General features: G+C 52.0%; 2 protein-coding genes across 2 annotated transcripts; both read right to left on the minus strand.

Annotated features, from left to right (window-relative positions):
• Positions 1–2,500: 2,500 nt before the first annotated feature.
• LOC138850166 (protein diaphanous homolog 1) lies at positions 2,501–12,340 on the minus strand. The gene is made up of 4 exons (XM_070076244.2): positions 12,144–12,340; positions 11,914–12,049; positions 9,903–9,989; positions 2,501–4,350 (listed from the first exon to the last, which is right to left on the minus strand). The coding sequence occupies exons 1-4, from the start codon at positions 12,261–12,263 to the stop codon at positions 4,193–4,195; spliced, it is 501 nt and encodes a 166-aa protein (XP_069932345.1). The 5' UTR covers positions 12,264–12,340; the 3' UTR covers positions 2,501–4,192.
• Positions 12,341–12,773: 433 nt separating this feature from the next.
• On the minus strand, positions 12,774–20,151 carry LOC149126084 (protein diaphanous homolog 1-like). The gene is made up of 6 exons (XM_089335997.1): positions 19,623–20,151; positions 15,607–15,701; positions 14,878–14,979; positions 14,467–14,706; positions 14,247–14,376; positions 12,774–12,937 (listed from the first exon to the last, which is right to left on the minus strand). The coding sequence occupies exons 2-6, from the start codon at positions 15,676–15,678 to the stop codon at positions 12,789–12,791; spliced, it is 693 nt and encodes a 230-aa protein (XP_089192123.1). The 5' UTR covers positions 15,679–15,701; positions 19,623–20,151; the 3' UTR covers positions 12,774–12,788.
• Between the last annotated feature and the right edge of the window lie 288 nt (positions 20,152–20,439).

Here is a 20,439-nt window from a genome sequence, read left to right on the forward strand (position 1 = left end):
GTGTGGAGTATGATCTAGCATCTGACCTCCGGTGGGCACACTAAGGCTTCCATCGCGGGGGAAGCCCCCGAGGGTGTCCTGGGGCCACCGACAGGGCTGTGGTTGTTGGCTTCCAACTGGTTACCTAGCGTTTGTGGGGCCGGGGGAGCCTCAAAGGCCCGAGCGGAGCGCTGGCGGGAGCCGGCCGGCAGTGCCCAGAGTGCAGCGGAGAGGTGGTTTGGAAAGGCCTGGCTGAGGACGCCTGCTAAGCCTGGACACAACGCCGTGGCGACCTGGCCGTGCGGGGTCCTCGTCCACACGCAGTGGGGTTGGCTGGGCGTACATGGTGGACATGTTTGTCGGCAGCTGAGGATTGCCGGCTGCTTACAGTGAGAATCGGGAGCAAGATGGGGAAATTCACCGCCTGGGCCGCGAAGGCCTTGGTTTAGGACAGGAAAGAGAGACTATTTGGTAAAGACACTGCTAAAAGCAACCTTGGGCCTTAATGGGCAAAACAATGGGAGAAAGACCTCCCCCTCCCCCAGGTCATTTCGGAGATCTTGGAGGCTGCCAGGCCTGACCCAGCAATCCGGAGGGGCGCAATCCTTTCAGGAAAGGGCCCCTGGGTCACGCTGCTCACCCAGGGCCAGCGCCTACTATGGCTTGCTGTTGAGGTGCTCCCCAGCCCCTACAGCCTCCGTTCAGCACGCCCAGGTGTGGCTTATGCAGGCTGCAGAGCTCACCATCTGCCTCCACCTGCCGCTAGTTTTAGCTGGTGTTATCACGGCGGCTTCCATGGAGATTGCAAGTCAAAGCCTGGGAGGCCAGGCAGAGCTGTTTGCAGAGCTGGAGCCCCTAATGGGTGATGCCGAGTGAATTCCCCAGGAAGGTAAATGGGCCAGCAAAGTGGAATGCGAACCTGGGAGAGCCGCAACATCTGTGTGCAGCCTCCCAACAGCCCTGTGAGTGGGGACAGCTGTGGAGGCATAGAAGCCTGCACCTGTATCTCACAGGATGTCTGGACACCTTGGGAAGGGGTGCAGGCAGAGACCCGTAGCAGGGGCACCACCTGCACAGTGCCAAGCGTAAATACGTGGTCTGAGCCACTGCGGACCCCTGACCAGGGCAACACCTGGTGCAGGTGCCAAGAGGAGACTGCAGCCTGTGAGAAATGGGGCAAGGGCCGTGAGCACCAGGTCAGCAGGGGAGGGAGGCGCTCCCTGCCCAGGCTGTTGGGTGCCCAGCTGTGGCACAGTGTGCTTCCAGTGCTGGATATGGGACTTGAGGATTGATGCCTGCTTTGCAGGCTTTTGGTCTTGGTTTTGTCCAGTTTTATTTTTTTTTACCGTCACCCCCTTTTGGAATGGAAACATATGCCTTCCGCCTGTCATGCCACTATATCTTGGGAGTATGTAACTTTGCTTTTGTGTAGACTGGGGTTTGCCTTGAGTCTGACGGGACCTGTACCAAGTTGACACTCTGGACCAGTTCGTTGGTGATGGAGAGACTGTGTTACTTGTGACAAAGGCCATGTGTGTGGGGGCTGGGGCTGGAACACCATGGTTTGAATAGGATTTAGCTGCTGACCTCAGATACGTGTTTAAACCCCCAAATCCTAAGTTACTGGTACTGAGGGTAGGTACTTAGTCTGATGATGTTGGGGTGCCTTGCGGGAAGTCAAGTCAGTGGAGGTGTGCTAGCTGAAGGTAGTTCTCGGGAGAGGGCTGCTTCTAAGGGCTCAGTTGGGTGTGGCTGCTGTGTCCTGGCTCGCTGTTACTGTTCGTCAGCACAAGTCGGCTAGTGCACCCTGTCGCCTCACCAGATGTCTACTCAGTCTTGGAATGTCCATCTTTCGGACCATAATGTGAAATAAGCTTTCCTCCCAAGTAGCCTGTGTTAGGTGTTCTGTTATAGCAATCAAAAACTAACACAGGTGGGGATGGGAACATGGGAGATGGTTCTGTCAACAAAAGACACACAGGTCGCAACAGGAGACGGCGACATCGCAGGGTATGGGCGGCCGGGGCGTTCAGGACAAGGGCTCCCGGGGGGGCACTGTGGCTAAGTGGGTAAGGTTGCTACTTGCAGCCCCAGCATCGCACATGGGCGCCGGTTCAATTCTGAGTCAACTCCCTGCTAATCAGCCCCGGGAAAGCAGCTGGGGATGACCCTGGTGCTGGGGCCCCTGCACCGACATGAGCGGGTGATACTCTTGGCTCAGTTGGCCCAAACCTGGCCATTGAAGCCATATGGAAAGTGAACCAGTGGACAGAAACTCTTACTCTGCCTTTCAAACAAATGAATAAATCTTTAACGGGGAGGGGCCTCCAAGTGAAAAGGAAGCAGCGTGGAGAAGAACTGAGCACCGACTCTCCTGTCGGGGCAGGTGGCCGAGGGCAGCTCTGGCAGGCCAGCAGCTCCATCTTGCTCATCCCCAGGTCAGCCAGGTGTCAAGGCAGGAAAAAAGAGAGGCACTGGACCAGAGTGAAAGCTCAGAAGTTCACCAAGGAGACGAAGGTCGTGCTGTTCCAATGCTTTATTAACAGTTGGAAACCCAACAAACTGGCGGTGATGACATCCCAGAAGCCCCAGCGGTGAGGGAAGTAGGTTTGCGTTTGGTTTCCCCTCTTTTTTTTTTTTTTTATTAAATCAATCTTAGCAAAAGTTGATTAAAAAAGGAAGGGTCAACGCCCCAGATGGGAGCTAGCAGGGAAAAGAGGGTGACCCAGGGGAGCAGTAGGCCCCCTGCACCACAGTCTGGCAGAGAAAAGCTCGGAGGAGCTGCCACTGCCCCTTCCTCCACAGGCTCTGGCAGCCAGCCAGGCCCCTCCAGTTTCCTGAGCTCGCCTTGGCTCCAACAACTTGAACTCTGGGCTGAACCTTAACAGTACCGTTCTCCCCCGTATCGCGGGCTGGGAAGCTAAAGGGGCACAGGTGTCACCTGAGCCGGCACAGGTGAGCTTCCTGAAGCTGGGCCACCAAGCAGTTCAGTGTGTCTACTACTGAGAAGGGAGCACGGGGGTGCCGTGTGCAGGGGCACCCCCTCTGCCCAGTGGCTTGATAAATTGATGAAATTTGTCAAACATGGCCGTCTCCTAGCGCCTGCTGCGCTTAGGCTTGGCCCAGTTTATCCAGATGAGAGGCTCCTCTGCCCCAGAACTCATGTTGGGAGGAGGAATCTGCCTCGGCCTCAGGGTTGAGAGGTGAATGCCGAGGCCAAGACTGAGGTCAGGATGAGGCTTGTGGGGAGAAACCCCAGAAGTCCGGAACCCGCCATCAAAGCCTCTTACAGAGGGCAAAGGGGAAAGGAAGAGTTGTTGTTCTTAAAAAAAACACCTTTTTTTTCCATACAAAAATAGATCCATTTGCAAAACAATTTCTTAGCCAGGAGGCTCCACCTCCCGCTTCCTTGGAGACAGAAGGGTGGGTTAGGTGTTGGGATGGTCACACTGCAGCCCATACTCCACATGGGATGCAGCAAGCTCTGGGGAGGTGAGAGGGAGCCTTGGCTCAGCAGCCTGGAGGCTGGTGCAAAGCGCCTGGACAGGTGACGGCACACAGCAGGGCAGAGGGCAGAAGGCCGGGGTAGGCCCTGCCTGCCAACCTGCCCACAGCCAGAGGCCAGGGCCACCATGGGAACAGATCCTCTGTGTTGTGGGAGGCCTTTCCCAGGTGGGTAAGGGTGGGATGTGTCCCCCACTTCCCAGCGCCATACCACGAGTAATAAATAACCAAAGCCAGGAGAGGGAAGAGCAGAGCAGAGCAGAGAGCAGTGAAAGCAGCGATCGAGCCAAAGGTTCATAAGCCCCATGCTGTTCTCAGGGCCAAAGAAACACAGAAGAAAAACTAATGAGCAAGATTGACCTAGGGGAGATCAGGCGGAAAGCAGGCTGGGCCTTTCTGAGACAAAGCCCTCTGAGTAACCGAGGACACAGGGTTAAGGCAGCGAACACAGACCCTGCTTTGGTAATGCAAGAGCCAGGGCTGGCTGGGTTGGGCTCAGGCCTCCCCCATGCTGCCCTTGGCTTCTGGCCTCCAGGCAGCTGAAGCTGTGTGTGATGGTTCAGAGAGCAGCAGGCCAGAGAGAAAGACAGGGTCAGGGTGGTGGGGGTGGCCACCGAGAGGAATGAGCCCCTTGATCCTTTAGGCACATGCTGCAGGGCAGGGCAGTCTGGGGCTCCCTCGAGGAGCTGCTGTGGCCACACGACCCAGCTTAGCTTGCACGGCCAACCAACTCCTTGGCTTCCTCATGGAGTGCGAGGGCTCCTTCGCTGTTCTTGGGCATCTTGACAGGCACAGCAGTCATGGCATCATCCTTGGTCAGCTCTGAAGCCAGGAGAGATGTGACTGCACACCCGGTCTTCCTATTGCCTACAAGAGAAGACATGAGACACTGTTCATGGAAGGCCTTATTTCTCAGCTATTTCAAACTCTACAGCAGACACTCAGCTGGAATCCATGCAAACAGCTATTCTGTATTATTCACAGGCCCTTCTTTTGAAGGAGGGGCAGAGATCCAACATGTGGGGTATACCTTGGGTGGCAACAAGTATGAGCCTGGTTTAACAGGAGAGCAAGCCTTGTCCTTGTTCACCACCTGAAAACAGTACCAAGATTGCACACAGCTACACAGAACTGGGTGGAGGCATTAGCTCTGTTGCACTTGGTGAGAGGAAGTAGTCTACTTTGTTGTCAAAGGGTTGCTGGAATTAGATGAGCTACAGCTGAGTACGCAGTAGTATTTCTGTGTTCTTGACGGAGTCCAGGAAGCTGCTAAATTAGAGGATGGAAGATAGACCGCTTTAATTTTCAAATAGGGAAAAAATGCCGGGAGAGGCTCTCTACAAAGACATCTCCGCCCAGTTAGCCAAGGGATGATGAAGTTCCAGCTGTCATTCTAACAGGAAGAGAAGAACCAGTCAACCCGGTGTTGAACTGCTGGGGCCTGTCCCCGTGACTGTTTTAGGCAGTCATGGGATGCAGACTTAGGATTCCGGTATCTGAAACAGAAAGACATGCCTTGGGACACGCCCACCTCAGGTTTGCTTCTCCTCATGCCCTAGAAGCAGCACCGGAGACTGTGTGCAAAAAGAGCTGCCTTGGGTGGAAGAAGCCAGACACAAAGGCCAGGTGTTAGGTGCCCACTTCCATGAAGGGTCCAGCCTGGGCAAACGCACAGAGATAGAAGAGTGACCGCCAGAGGGGAGGGAGCATCAGCAGTGACCGCTCACAGGCACAGGGTTGCTTCTGAGGATGATGAACATGTTCCGGGGCCAGGAGGCGGAGCGAGCTACGCAATCTTGTGAATATACGAAGACCCACAGAACTGTACACTTAGATGAATTTTATACTTTACTTGTATACTTTGATAAGTTACAGCTCAACTGGGGGGGAAGAGGGACAAATATTTGGGTGTCTGGGTTCTTTCCAGCACTGGCTCTGCTTCTGACTCCAGCTTTCTGGTAATGGTGCACCCTAGGAGGCAGCAGGCAATGGCTCACGAACGTGGGTCCCTGCCACACACAGGAGGAGACCCACTGTGGCTCCACCCCCAGCTCTTATGGGCATTTGAAGATGAAGATCTTTGTCTCTAAAAAATATATTTTACAGGTAAGGTAACAGGCAGGAAAGAGAGAGAGGTCTAACATCCGCTGGTTTATTCCCCAAATAGCTGCAACAGCATGGGCTGCGTCAGGCTGAAGCAGGGTGGCAGGGGCCCAAAGTACTCTGGCTACCTTCTGCTTTGCCAGGGACATTGGCAGGGAGCTGGACTGGAAGTGAAGCCACAGGGACTCGAACTGACGGTTTTCATGTGGGCTGCTAGTATTACAGCTGGCGGCTTAACTCGCTGTGCCACAATGCCGGCCCAGAAAATAAACTTGAGAAAAGACCTCCTGGGGACCAGGGAAAGTGGAGGAAGCAGCAGGAGCAGATGGACAGTCACAGCGGTCCTAAGTGAAGACTGCAGGCGGGGGGCAGCTGTGGGACACATACAGGAACAAAGTCCAGAGGTGTCCATGAACAGAGTGCCTTCTTTGGACCAGGGACCAGGGAGGCAGAAGCCAAACTGGATTAGGGTGCCCCGTCTTCACACCAACAGATGCTACCCACAGGTCAGGCAGGGGGCACCCAGCATGCCCATGGTTACCAACTTGGAGGTCTCTTCCTCCTGCTCATCCCAGGGGCACAAAGGGGTGTCTATCAAGAGGAGAAATAGTGAAGACCCTGACTAACAGCCCCAGGGTTCACTTGGTTGAACACACGTTGAGTGACTGTGATGGGGTACCTGTGTCTGCGTCTCTCACCCTCTGTTTTGGTCTCTCTTCCTTAGCCCTGCTTGGTCTCACTCTTGTCTGAAGATCTCTCTTCTCTAGGGCCCACTGGCTGTGTTTGCTATCACTTTACTGCTCCTTGGAATTCTGCCTCTAGCAGCTAATACTGCAACTGGGCTCGTTTATGTGCTGAAAACTTCTCACGAGACCCTGGGAACAAGAACCCTGGCCAGCACGGAAGTCAGGGTTCACGTGTAACAGGTCTTGGGGATGTTCCTAGACTCCACAACTTTCCGTGTGTTAACAATTTCATGGGAACTGGGAGCAGACAGAAGGTCAGGGAGAAAACAGTTTCCTTATTTTAATCCTTGAAGGTAGGTACAGTAGGGATGGAAACCACGTGGCCTGAGGTTAGGGATGGGAAGGCTTTTCTGGGAATTCAGACGTTGCAGCCTCTACCCTTATGTTGAGTAGAATGGACAGTCAAGAAAAACAGACCTCTTTCCTCCTTTGAGGTCAGAGAGGATCACTCACTGAACAGTCCCGAAGGCTGAGGTAAAGGGAACAATTTTGAGACCTTTGATTAGAGCTCTCGCGTGCAGATCCCGAAAAGTTGAGGGTATACAAGGGTATAGAAACACCAGGACAACTAACCACACAACACGTAGGTAGCTGGATTAGACAGAAAAAGGTTAATGATGTGGGGAGAGACCGTTGTGAAACGGGGCTAGGAATTACTGCCCAAGGGGAAATGCTCTTCTTAATAGACTTCCTCAGGGAAGGGGAAACTAGGACAGATGGGACAGTCATTACCACCCTAAATTCTCATTATTGTCCAGAACTCCAATTCTACTTCCTGTCCTGTTTTTATAAAGGAGGAAAAAAAGAAGTGGTGGTTCAGGTAATTGTCTAGACAGGCAGGCTCAGAAACCCTTCTGAAGCGGCTGCCCCTGTCCAGAGCTCTCCTTGCTGGAAGGTATGTAAGAACACCCTGGGCACATTCAGATGAGTAAAATGGCCTGGACTTGGGTTCACAAATCGGCCAGTCGTGTAGGCCTGGGCAGGCGATGAAACACTAGCAAGTAGAAGGCTTCTGAATCTCTGACAGGGAAGCTGGGAAGTGGGAAGGAGAGGGAGAGAGAAAGGAACTTCTTTCTTCCCTTGAGCAAGTGGACCGCCTGGAAGAGGTCACAGTTCAGACGTGGAGATGAAAGCTGAGTCACAGGAACGAAGGCTGAGTCAATCCTGGCCTGAAGTAGCAGCTCTGACACAATCGCATGGATTCTCCCCTCGACACTCAGCTCATTGTTCCTGCACAGCACAGCACTTCATATGTGCTTCCAGTGAGCCCGCCTGACAGTGAGTCTCCCCCTGCAGCTCCTCAATGGGGCTTTGTATTCTACTCAGTCCCTCAGCCTCCAGGGACACAAGATTTTAACGTTCCTTTAAATCCGAGGGAAAAGACTAGTGTCTTGGAGCAGCTGCCTCTTTGGGAAAGAGAACTGGGAGACAGTCATGCTTGACAGTGTCTCTGTCTTTTGGCTCAAAGTAATCGGCCAGTAAAACCAGTTGGCAGCAGTCAAGGGAGAGCCCGCAGTTACTGATGCCTGTGTACTTGAGAATGAACTCTCCTAGCTTTTTTAGAAAAGACTTATTTATTTTTTATTGGAAAGGCAGAATTAGAGGTCTTCCACCTGCCGGTTCACTCTGCAGATGGCTGCAACAGCTGGAGGTGCACAGATCCCAAGCCAAGGTCTCCCATGTGGGTACAGGGGCCCAAGGGCATGGGCCATCTTCTACTGCTTCCCCAGGCCATAGCAGAGAGCTGGATTGGAAGTGGAGCAGCTGGGTCTTGAACCGGCGCCCCTGAGGGATGCCAGCACTGCAGGCAGTGGCTCCCTCCTGTTAATGATGCCAAAGCCAGAGAAGACCCTAGTCCACCAACTATGCTTTTACACACGGGGAAATTGAGTCTCAGAAACCCCGTAGCTTGCCGACCCTCACATGGATAGGTGTGAGAGCTAGATTTGACTTTGGAGCTTCTGGTTGCCATCTAGTGCTGCTTTGCATCAAACCTGTAAGGCCACATCACTTCACATAATGTGAATGTGCCAAAGCCTAAAAGGGGATGGTTTCTAGTTACTATGCTGAACCTGAGAGGCTCCAGAAAGATTGGGCTGTGTTCAGTGAACGCAGAGCCCACTGAGGTAAGAATGGGCTGGAGCTGCTGTGAACTAGGGAGGCTGCCTCCTCCTCAGGACAGTATTCAGTGTGGTTTCCTCCTCTTCCCTCTTCCCCTTGGAGACAGGGCTTTGACTAATTCAGACTCTCTGCTGAAAGGTTACGTTCCGTCAGAATCCTTGCTTCACTCGTGCCGTGTTTCCCATTTGGAAGGAGTGAACGGGGCCTCCCCAGCAGAGGGAAGCCATTCCTGGCTGGCTGCCTGTGTGCAGGAAGCATCTGGGATTCTAGTACAGCGCCACAGGAAGAGGCTTTTTAAAAGGGAATTCCCCACCAAAAGTCTGATGCAGACTGGCACAGGGTTGCTGGTCGCCAACAACCAGAGGCTACCAAATGCTTCCTACAAAGCCACATCACCTTATACGGAGTAGGAAATACCAGGGCAGGAATCTCCACAGACTAAGATCACCCCTCTATAAGACTAAATGCTCTGAGAGTCCTAAGCGCCTCCATACTCCCCTTTACAGACCCTGTACCAGGATGGCAGAACAGACTAAGACTTGGAACTAGGGATTCAGCAGGGGCAGAATAGGCAGCCAGCCATTGCAGATGAAAACCCAGAGCAATCTCGAATGTCTGGGCCAGGGCACTGGGTTACTCTGATCCTTAAGTCTCCTAGAGGTCCCAGGTGCACCGATGGCACTGTGGGTAAGCACTGGTCAGAGCCCTACTCTGAAGCGCGACTGCATGTCACAGGGACCTTCCGAGGGCAGAGCGAACCATCAGCAAGCACACCTTCAGCCTCTGCGCAAGTGAAAACCTGCAGTGGTGCCTTTTCTGTAATTGCCTTCAGGAAAGAAGCAGTAGCTCCTAGTCCCAGAGGGCCTTCACCCTCACTGAGGGGCGGCCTCGGCCTCTTGGTCACTGTGAGCTTCCTTTAAGGGAAACTGGGCCATTAACCCTTTGCCTCACTAATGCCTCTGTAATTCTTCTCAGGGACTCTGGCTCAGTATAATGCACTTACAGCTTGTGAAGGTTGGAGGAGGGGTGGGAGGGGAGGCGATAGCTGCTCCCAGGACAAGGCCGTTTAGGCCGCAGCGTGATGCTCTCTGCCTACCCTCCTCTCCATGGTATTTTATACTTCCTGTTACCACTTCTCTGTCTGCTGCTTTTGAAGTTGAGAATGAGGACTCTGACAGATTTTCCATTACTCAGGTTTTTAGATCAACTTTGGTTCATACAGTTAAATGCTCACTCAGTTCTCTGTGTCCTGTTGTTTCAAATGTCTGCTTCAAGAATGGGAAACACGCAGGAAGGACTTGGGGTCAGTCCCTCCTCAAACCCATGGTCAGTACTAACTAGGAGGAAGAGGCCTGGGAAATTCACTGGACACGCAGGCGCCTCAGGAGAAGCTAGCCCCAGACGAAAATCTGCCTGAGCACCGGGGCTGGGCTCCGCATGCGTACTCACCCTGCCGGGGTCCTCTCTTCCGGCGGAACGCTGCCCCGGACTGCAGGGCTTCCAGAAGGCTGTCCATGACACCCGTCTCATCGCCCTCTGTGGTGAAGAAAGATGGAGATAGAAAGGCGTCAGCCAGATGCAGGGCAAGTATTCAGCACTGCTGTTGCTCAGCCCCCCTCACCCAAGGTGGCAGGCAGCTCAGGACAGACCCGGGGGCTCACAGGCCTGTGTTTCCTGGGTCTGTTTAAAAATGGTCTAAGCATAAGATGGCACTACACTGGATTTACCACCCAGGCTTCCCTGGGAGCTGTGATCCTGCAGTGCCACCGTCCCGATTTCATTGTTTTCAAAGATTTATTTGAAAGGCAGAGACAAGAGAAGGTGAAGATACAGGATGACATCTTGCATCTGCTTCCTGGTTCACTCCTCAAATGGCCACAACAGTCTCCTCAGGATCTCCTGTCTGGGACAGGGACCAAGCACCTGGGCCACCTTCGAATGCTTTCCCAGGGGCATCAGCAGGGAGCTGGATGGATGGGAAGTGGAGCAGCTGGGACTTGAACCAGGATGCTGGTGCTGCAGGCTGTGGCTTAACCCACTGCACCACAGCGCTGGCCCCTACCCTCCTGATTGTAATCAGGAATAACTACAGGACAGGTAAAGAAGCTGCCATTTTGGAATTGACAGGCAACTGTATTGCTCCCTCTGTGTTCTAGTGTCTCACGGAGCACCAGATTTAGGTTTGCAGAACAGGGCTGAGGAAGAGACCACTGATGAACAGTGCATTTCACCCAAGTATTGCCTCCTCTGACTGCAGCTTCCCAAAGCCAGCTCTACATCTAACGGAGCGGCCTGGCTGGAAGACAAAGAGTTAATGCAGAATCCTTGTTCCAGCCTGGCTCAGTTTCCATGGCAACAGCTCAGGATGGTGAAATCTGAAACTGTGAAATCCCAAAGAGCTGGTTGGCTGCCAGCTCCAAGGCCGGGGCTCACTGTTCCCAGCGCCACCTGCTGGCTGAACATAAACAGTGCAGCTGACCTATATTCCAACCTCATTTGTTTAACCCGGGTACTGGGAGCAGGGCAAGGTCCACTACGCCACCTGTTGACAAGTGCAGCCTTCATCTTTTAGGGCAACTAGACTCCACCTTCCTCTCTGTCCCCCTCTGCATCCTAGCAGATACCTGGACTACAGGTACCTGCAACAAATCCTAGCGGCCCAGAGAGAATTGGGGCAGAGGGTGAAACCAAGGGCAGGTGCAGGATACTTGGTGTGGGCTTTACCAGCTGACAGGAGTGGAGTTCAGGGCTGAACAACTGAGGTGAGGCCAAGGGAACTGCTTTCCAGAACAGCACCCAGTCCCTGGGAGCCAGAGGTACGGAGCAGCCCTTGCTCAGCAAAGTGCCCTGACTGTTCACAGCCCTGAGAACCCCTGGCCGTGCAGAGGGCTCGCAGACCTGCAGTTCAGAGAAGGGGGCAGCAGCTCTGCGCCCCGAGTGGCACACACTGAATGCACTGTATTTCCGCTGCCCAGGGAGCGAGGGTGGGGGCAGGGAATCAACAGCAGGAGAGCAAAGCAGCAGAGACAGGAAACAGGGCCTGTAATTGAGACCATATGTTCCACCAGAGACAGGCTGCTGCTAAAAAACAAGGAGGGTGGCCAGCCTTCTGCCCCCTCTCGGAAGGTCAATCCATTTACAGAACCAGCGGGGTACTTAACTGTGCTAAGATCTTGGGCACCCAGAACTTGGTGAAATAAGCAGAGTGAGGACAAGCCACTTCCAAAAGACAAGAGGAGAATCAGGTCAGGATGACATTTTGGGGAAAGAGGCCAGAGGAACCTCTGGCAGAGCAGAGGGGAAGAGCATGTTAACAGCAAAACTAAAACCACAGTGGCACTCAGACAGAGTGAAAGAACTGGAACGTGTATGCAGCTGGCCTGGGGGTGAAGTCCAGCCTCAGGATCGTGGGGTTGAGCGCAGCCGCGAGCCGCTCCCGCCTCAGTGCGGCAGCCCTCACCTGCATTCATGTCTATGAGTTGCTCTCTCTTCTGCTGCTTCTCCAGCCGCTCCTTCTCTGCCTTCTCCTTGGCGAGTTTAGCTCGCCGCATCTTCTCTTCTGTCTCCCGCCGCTTCTGGTTCTCCTTCACTGCTTGCTGTGGGGTGGTATGGGGACAATGTGGGCACCCGCACACCCACCACCAGGCAGAAAGTCCCCTCAAGACTGATGCAGCGGCATCCCTTGCTCACCAGAAACATATTCCTGAAGTTGTGCAGGTCCATGAAGAACTCCTCCACAGACAGCTTCTTGGGGTCGAAGAGGAAGTAGTCGCCTAGCTCCTTAAAGAGGGTCTCCATGTTAGAATGCATCAGCCGCAGCTTGTTATACTGCTCTTGGGCCTCCTTCACGAAGCTGTGCGGCCAAGGAGTAAAGGGCCAAGACCACGAAGTCGGGCTACTTCTCTAGCCCAGAGAGTGACTCAACACGGATGCTGGCATGCACAGGACTCTTTCTAACAGCAGCAAACAGAAGCCATCTACATATCTAAATCTAGGAACAGGAAACAAACTATGGTACACCCAGAACACAGGAGGTGGCAATCCAGGAAGAGACTGTTCCGCATACAGTACTGTGGGTACAGGATACAAGACACAGTATGTACAAAGAGTACACAGCGCAGTTTAAAAGGGCAGTGGTTACCTCTGGGAGAGGGAGTGGATATGGGGTGCACAGAAGGGGAAGCAGCAAGGAATTCTAGTTTATCTGGGTGGTTGCTACTGCCACAATAAAAATGCTGAACTATGTATTCACTGAAAAACAAATTTAAGAGAAAATTACACATTTCCATGGCTAGCCCACTGTCCTCCATGGGACGTTTCTCTTCCCAGGAGCAACTACCCCCGTTCAAGAAAGGATATAGTCATTTTCTCAACGAACTTGTCCTTCTCATCTGTAGCAGCCGGAAAGTTCTGCACATCGCGCTCCACGTCCGCAATCTGTTTCTTCATCTGGTCAAGGTTCTTTTGCAAGTTCTCAGCAGAAACTGCAGGACACACGAGCTTTACTCAGTCCTTCCTGTCCCCGCTCCCCTCTCCCCTCAGTGCACAGCTGCGATCTGAACACACTCTCTGGCCCTGAACTGTTTTCATTCTCCTAGGTATTCTCCTCTAGTTGCTTCTCACATTTGAGACTGAAAATAGTTTGCTAATTGAGACTGCAGCCTTCACAAGGCAGCCATTACTATGAACAGAAGAGGCATCGTTTAATTTAAGGAGAGTTTTCAACCCCCCCAGAGATCTCAGTTACATTATTTTAGAGAGCAGGTTGTGAGAGGAGGGAGACACACATAGAAGAAGAGAGGGCAGAAACCTGCCCTCTTTCTCCTGAATGCTGCATTTTATTGGCCTACTTCTGCGACAGTGAGCCTGACTGGTTAATCCAGTCGGTTTTCTTTTTTTAATTTTTTTTTTTTTTGACAGGCAGAGTGGACAGTGAGAGAGAGAGAGACGGAGAGAAAGGTCTTCCTTTTCCGTTGGTTCACCCCTCAATGGCTGCTGCAGCCAGCGCACTGCGCTGATCCGAAGCCAGGAGCTTCTCCTGGTCTCCCATGCAAGTGCAGGGCCCAAGGATTTGGGCCATCCTCCACTGCACTCCCAGGCCACAGTAGAGAGCTGGCCTGGAAGAGGAGCAACCGGGACTAGAACACGGCACGCATACGGGATGCCGGCACTGAAGGCAGAGGATTAGCCAAGTGAGCCGTGGCGCCAGCCCCAATCCAGTCAGTTTTCTGCAGCTTTTCTTCCAAGGGCAAGAGTGCTTCTGTTTCTACACAGGGAGACCTCTCTGCAGCCTTACACTCCCCTGTGGGGCTCAGATGCCACGCTTATGCCCACACCCATCTCCACTTACAGACTAATTCCATGCCCTTCCTTGGGCTCAGAACTGTTTTTTTTTTTTTTTTTTTTTTTTTTTAAATTTTATTTTATTTTTTTGACAGGCAGAGTGGACAGTGAGAGAGAGAGACAGAGAGAAAGGTCTTCCTTTTGCCGTTGGTTCACCCTCCAATAGCCGCTGTGGCCGGCGCTCCGCGCTGATCCGAAGCCAGGAGCCAGGTGCTTCTCCTGGTCTCCCATGGGGTGCAGGGCCCAAGCACTTGGGCCATCCTCCACTGCACTCCCGGGCCACAGCAGAGAGCTGGCCTGGAAGAGGGGCAACCGGGACAGAATCCTGTGCCCCGACCGGGACTAGAACCCGGTGTGCCGGCGCCACAAGGCGGAGGATTAGCCTAGTGAGCTGCGGTGCCGGCCAGAACCGCTTTTTTTAGTTGAACCCCAACCTGCCGCATGCCGCACCTCGACTGGCTTTCTCCACATGGGCAAGCTCGTCTGGAAACTTGAGAACATCGGGATAGTCATTCTCGCACAACTCGGCCAGGAAGTGCAGCAGTGTCATCTTCTGATCCGTAGACTTGGTGTCCCGAAGCTTAGGGTAAGAAGAGGAGAAAACTTAGTCCCAAGCTCCTACAGGCCTGCAGCCTTCCCCCGCCCGGCCTGCTCTGACCCCTGGGCTCACCTTACACAGGAAGCTGATATTGAAGCCGAAAGCACCGGCATTCCTCGAGCCAGCATTCATGTAGTTTCCAACCAGCAGGGTTATCTCCAGCAGGCTGGAGAAGCTCTCACTCTTGCGCAGCTCCTCGCAGGCAGCAGTGACAGACACGATCTCGGGCTTGATATTCTCTACTTGCTCACTGAATTGTAGTTTGAAGAGGATGGCGTTGAGGCGAGGCCGCAGACGGGGCACAGTGCCCATCTAGTGGGGGAGACAGGCCGAGAGAGGGATCAGAAAAACCAACTTGAGCCTCCTACGGTGGCATCAGAGTTCTAAGAGCAGGGCCAGGAGAGCGAGCGAGGTTCCAGGCAGACAATGGGCCAAGAGCTAAGGGCCCTGAAGGGTCTGTGGCAGGAGGGGCCTCCTACTCACCACCACGCCGAACTGCTCTGACTCGGCTAGGTCATCGTATTCATCCTTGAGTTCAGAAAGCATTTTCAACTGCTCCGGCTCTGGCATCTGCTTAATGAGATTCTAAAAGAGAGAAGAACGTGCTGACAACTCAAGCCTAAATGACTTTTTCTTTTTTTTTTGACAGGCAGAGTGGACAGCGAGAGAGAGAGACAGCGAGAAAGATCTTCCTTTACCGTTGGTTCACTCTCCAATGGCTGCTGCAGCTGGCGCGCTGCAGCCAGCGAACCGTGCTGATCCGATGGCAGGAGCCAGGTGCTTCTCCTGGTCTCCCATGCAGGTGCAGGGCCCAAGGACTTGGGCCATCCTCTACTGCACTCCCAGGCCACAGCAGAGAGCTGGACTGGAAGAGGGGCGACCGGGACTAGAACCCTGGGTGCCGGCGCTACAGGCGGAGGATTAGCCTATGTAGCCGCGGCGCCGACCCTAAATTACTTTAAATGACTTTGACTCTTGGTAGTCCCACACTCTGCCCAAGGGCCACCATGCAGAAAGAAACACATGGTGTGAAGGGATAGTCAGGGAGGAAGGGACAGTTGGCTAGCGAGATGGCATCAGAAGTGGCAGCTTCTCCAAAGCTGGCAGCCCTGCGTGCACAGCTCCAGTGAGGGGCAGCTCCTCCTCGAGGCCGGACCTGTGGCAGGTGTGCAGCTAAGCAGCCAGCCCCGGCAGAACTGCCTCTCCCCTCACCTGGATCATGGACTCGGTGAGAACAGCTTCATTCACCTCCAGGATGACATTCTTAATCTCTTGATAGGGCATGCGGAAGGACCCCAGAAAGATTGCTGCCAAGGAATGAGACACAAACACATGGTCAGCAAGTCTCCCCCATCCCCGCTGCATAATCTTCCCGACAGGACTCTGCAAACCTCTCTGAGAAACCTCACCGCCTACAATTTATGAGCCCACTATTTACGCTCCCCACATTTATGTCACACACCAGCTGTACTGTACTGAGCACCACATTCCACACACCAGCCTTTGGTGTTCTCTGTCTATATACATCACAGGCTTCCACCCCACTCCCAGGACTCCATCCTCACAGCTGCCACTGCCTTATAAACAAGCACATCCTGTCCTCAGTGCAGGGCAGGCCCCTGACTGTTCCATTTTCTCTGAGTATTGGGTCCACTCAACCTCCTCTATCTGAAAGGCAAAATTACATAGAGGGGGAGACAGAAAGAGACGTGGGGATAGATGGATAGCTCTTCCCTCTGCTGGTTCACTCCACAAATGGCCACAACGGCTGGAGCTGAGACCATCTGAAGCCAGGAATCCAGAGCCTCCTGAATCTCCCATGTGGGTGCACGGGCCCAAACACTTGGACCATCTTGTGCTACTTTGCCAGGCAGATTAGCAAGGAGCTGGATTGGAAGTGGAGCAGCTGGAACCGGCCCCTATGGGATATCCGGAGCTGCAGCTGGCAGCTTAACCCTCTATGCCACAGTGCTGACTTCTGCTGCTACAGTTGGTGACCTTCTCCGAGCCCCTGTTAATCGAGCCATTTCACTTCTTTTACTCTGACAGTGAGGCTGATGCTGATCAGATATTCTGAATTTGTAGCGGCCTTGATGATAGCTGGGGCCTTGGCACTGCTCAGCAGTCCTATATGGGTCCCCATTCCATGCTCTCTGCCTCTCAGCAGTTCCTCCGTAATATCCTACCACTTCTTTTTTTTTTTTTTTTTTTTTTTTGACAGATTTAGACAGAGAGAAAGGTCTTCCTTTTGCTGTTGGTTCACCCTCCAATGGCTGCCGCGGCTGGCATACCGCGCCGATCCAAAGCCAGGAGCCAGGTGCTTCTCCCGGTCTCCCATGCGGGTGCAGGGCCCAAGCACTTGGGCCATCCTCCACTGCCCTCCCGGGCCACAGCAGAGAGCTGGACTGGAAGAGGGGCAACCAGGACAGAATCCAGCGCCCTGGCCGGGACTAGAACCCGGGGTGCCAGCGCCACAGGCAGAGGATTAGCCTAGTGAGCTGCGGCGCCATCATGCCACTTTTCAACTGAACACTGGGGCTTTCAGCTAGAGCCCGGCTAGAAAAGGCTTGGATAAAGACTAGTTTAGAATTGCCCAGCTGTGGGTACATGCTAAAGGAAAAGGTGCTTATGGCCACCTCTACAACTGAAACCTCTGCTCTGTCTATTTTTTTTTTTTTTTTTTTTGACAGGCAGAGTGGACAGTGAGAGAGAGAGACAGAGAGAAAGGTCTTCCTTTTGCCGTTGGTTCACCCTCTAATGGCCGCCGCGGCCGACGCGCTGCGGCCGGCGCACCGCGCTGATCCGATGGCAGGAGCCAGGAGCCAGGTGCTTTTCCTGGTCTCCCATGGGGTGCAGGGCCCAAGCACCTGGGCCATCCTCCACTGCACTCCCTGGCCACAGCAGAGGGCTGGCCTGGAAGAGGGGCAACCGGGACAGAATCCGGCGCCCCGACCGGGACTAGAACCCGGTGTGCCGGCGCCGCTAGGCGGAGGATTAGCCTAGTGAGCCGCGGCGCCGGCCTCTGCTCTGTCTAAAAATAACCTCCTCTGGAGTGGGTGTCCTGACCCATACTGGAGTGCTGGTTCCAGTTCCTGCTACACTGCTTCTGATCCAGCTCCCTGCTAATGCACCTAGGAGACAGCAGACGATGCCTCAAGTATTTAAAGCTCAGCAACCCACGTGGAGAGCTGGATGGAGTTTCTGGCTGTTGGCTTTGGCCTAGCCCAGTACATGGAAAGTCTCTCTACTACACTCTGTCACTCACCTTTCAAATAAATGTCTTTCCTGACCCAGTGTTCCTGTTTAATTACCAACATCTCTTCTTCATTTTGTACCATTCTAAAAATAATCTTTTCTCCCTGACTTCTACAAGTCTCATTTATTCTGTCCTTACAAAGCCACTGAAAAGACGGCAACCATTTATCTTTGTAAGATTCATCCTCATCACTGCTCCTACCCACCATTCATCACTCCCTGGAGCCCAAAGAGATTCTGTCCTTGGCTGAATTTTCCTATTTCAGTAAATGGCTCCACTTCAGCACTGAGCTAAACCAAGAAACACCCCTTTCATTCACTCACTCAATCCTTAGGTCCCCTTAAACTTCTTAATGTCCTCTGCTGTCTTCATTTTCACTCTCGTAGTTCCAGGCCCGGACCACTTCTCAGCCAGTTTGAAGCAGTAACTCAACTTACCTCTCTGCCTACAGTCTTACATCAGCCTAGCAATCTAGACTCAAAATGACTACATTCCTTGAGTGACATCCTCGGCGTTGCTGTGCTGGACTGTTAACTCGTGCCCCTGTGCCTTCACACATGCAGATGCCACTCCTCCAGCTGGTCCCCACCCTTTAAGTAAACTAAGCTGAAAGAACTCTTAGGGAATTGAGCAGTGCCTTGTTCACAGCGTCCTGTAGGAACTGCTTCCTCTTATTGCCCCATGTAGTTTAGATGTTCCTTTGTCCAGCATGCTCAGAAGTGTCCTAACATACCTCCATCATAGTATGTATTTATCTGCGCTGTGATTATTTGGCTTTCTTTCTCTACCCGACAAATGAGGCACTTAATGCTGAATCACTAAATTCCATATACTAGAATGAGAGCAGTGGGCCCTTAGATTATTCTCTATCACTGACTTTTGGGTATGTCTACTTTATTTACTGGAAGCTGCATATTGAGGGACCCTAGATTCAAATGGCTAAGTCACATCTCAACTTTAACCATGTCACAAGATTCTCGGTTTTATGGAATGTAATATCCTTGTAATCCCTGGAACACGTGCTAGTGTGTGCCTAATACAGCCTGTCACATAGCAGAACTTCAAATATTTGCCCAATATTTCTAATATTCAGCATAAAGTACATGGCTCAATTATTGAAATGCTCAACAAAAAAATCAACATTCACCTTGATCAAATAAGTAACACCCAATCAACTCTGTATTGGTCTGAAATTTTGAAGCCAAATTTATGAGTAAGCAAGCTCAGGACTCTGTTGTTACTCATACTTCTCTGAGAACTATTAAATGTCCCTACTTGGGGCTGGCCTTGTGGCATAACGGGTAAAGCTGCCACCTGCAGTGCAGGCATCCCATACGGGTGCTGGTTCGAGTCCTAGCTGCTCCACTTCCCATCCAGCTCTCTGCTGTGGCCTGGGAAGGCAGTGGAAGATGGCCTAAGCTTGGGCTCCTGCACCAGCATGGGAGACCAGGAAGAAGCTCCTGACTTCAGATCAACCCAGCTCTGGCTGTTTTGGCCATTGGGGGAGTGAACCAGCAGATGGAAGACCTCTGCCTCTGTACCTTTGCCTTTCAAATAAATAAGTCTTTTTTAAAAAATGTTCCTCCTTTATCCTAAATCACAAAGCAATTTTAGCTTTCGTTAAAGTACGAAAGGTACAGTAGCTAAAAAGAATATCTGCTGTAGCTTTTCTCTGGTTACAGTGCAAACAGTAGATAACTTTGAGGTTCAAAGCTCACACCTGTCTTACATGAGGCAGAAAATTCCTAAAATCTTAGCACATTTCCTTGACATAAAACTAGAAACTTAATCTTGCAGCGTTATCCAAGAGAGGAAATGATATATTGAAAACCCACTATTCAGTGCCTGGCATAGAATATAATTCACCAAATGGAAGCTTCATATGGCGGGACACTAGACTGAATAGAATTCAGTCCTTAAAACTACCTCACTTTTCAAATAGCTGCTGGAACCGGGAACTGTAGTTACTCACAGAGATTCTGCGCCGTCTTTGAGTCCAGCACCTTTAACTCTTTTACTTTTTTCTTTTGCACAGATTTCTTCTCTTCTCCACCTTCCTGATCCTTCTTGGCTAGCAAGGGAAAGATGAGAAAAGCATGATTAAAGCTAAGTCACTTCCATGCCTGATTTAACTGTTAATTTTCTAGCTTGGAAGGGTCTTTTACTCCCTCTCTCTGGTGATGCTCTTCCTATTGCATTCCTTTCAGGCTAACCTCTTTAAGCCACCTAATCTTCTAGTACCCCTCCCCAACTGTAATAAATTACTCATTTTCATTACTTTAACAGTTATCAATAGTTTCCCTGCCTATATCCTATCTACTTGCAGGAGTTGGCAAACTTTCTGTAAAGGACCAGACAGTAAATATCCCAAGCTTGGCAGGCCATATAGTCTCGATTTCTCAAGTCTGCCAGCTTCGGCCATTGCAGCCATTTGGGGAGTGAACCAGTGGCCAGAAGGCCTTTCTGTCTAATGCTGCCTCTCAAATAAATAAATAAATCTTAAAAAAAAAAAAAAAAAAAAAAAAAGGCAAGCAAGCCTTATAGGAATCTCTCTGAAACTAGAGTCAAGAAATTGACAACATTAGTTGATTCTGAGCAAATGAACGGGATGCTTTAAGCGCCAAAGTGGGAGGAATACATTTGAACATAAACCATTCATACCGTTTGAGTTTTAAGCCAGATGAAAATTATTGCTAGTACAAATAAGAAATAAAACAAGTTATATGACAAAAGGCACAGAGAACTATAGAAAACATTCACCCGTATGGCCCTGTAGTAGTAGTACCAGT

This window comes from Oryctolagus cuniculus, chromosome 6, assembly GCF_051225735.1.
Source record: "Oryctolagus cuniculus isolate XC-2025 breed Fujian yellow rabbit chromosome 6, ASM5122573v1, whole genome shotgun sequence".
NCBI lineage: Eukaryota > Metazoa > Chordata > Mammalia > Lagomorpha > Leporidae > Oryctolagus > Oryctolagus cuniculus.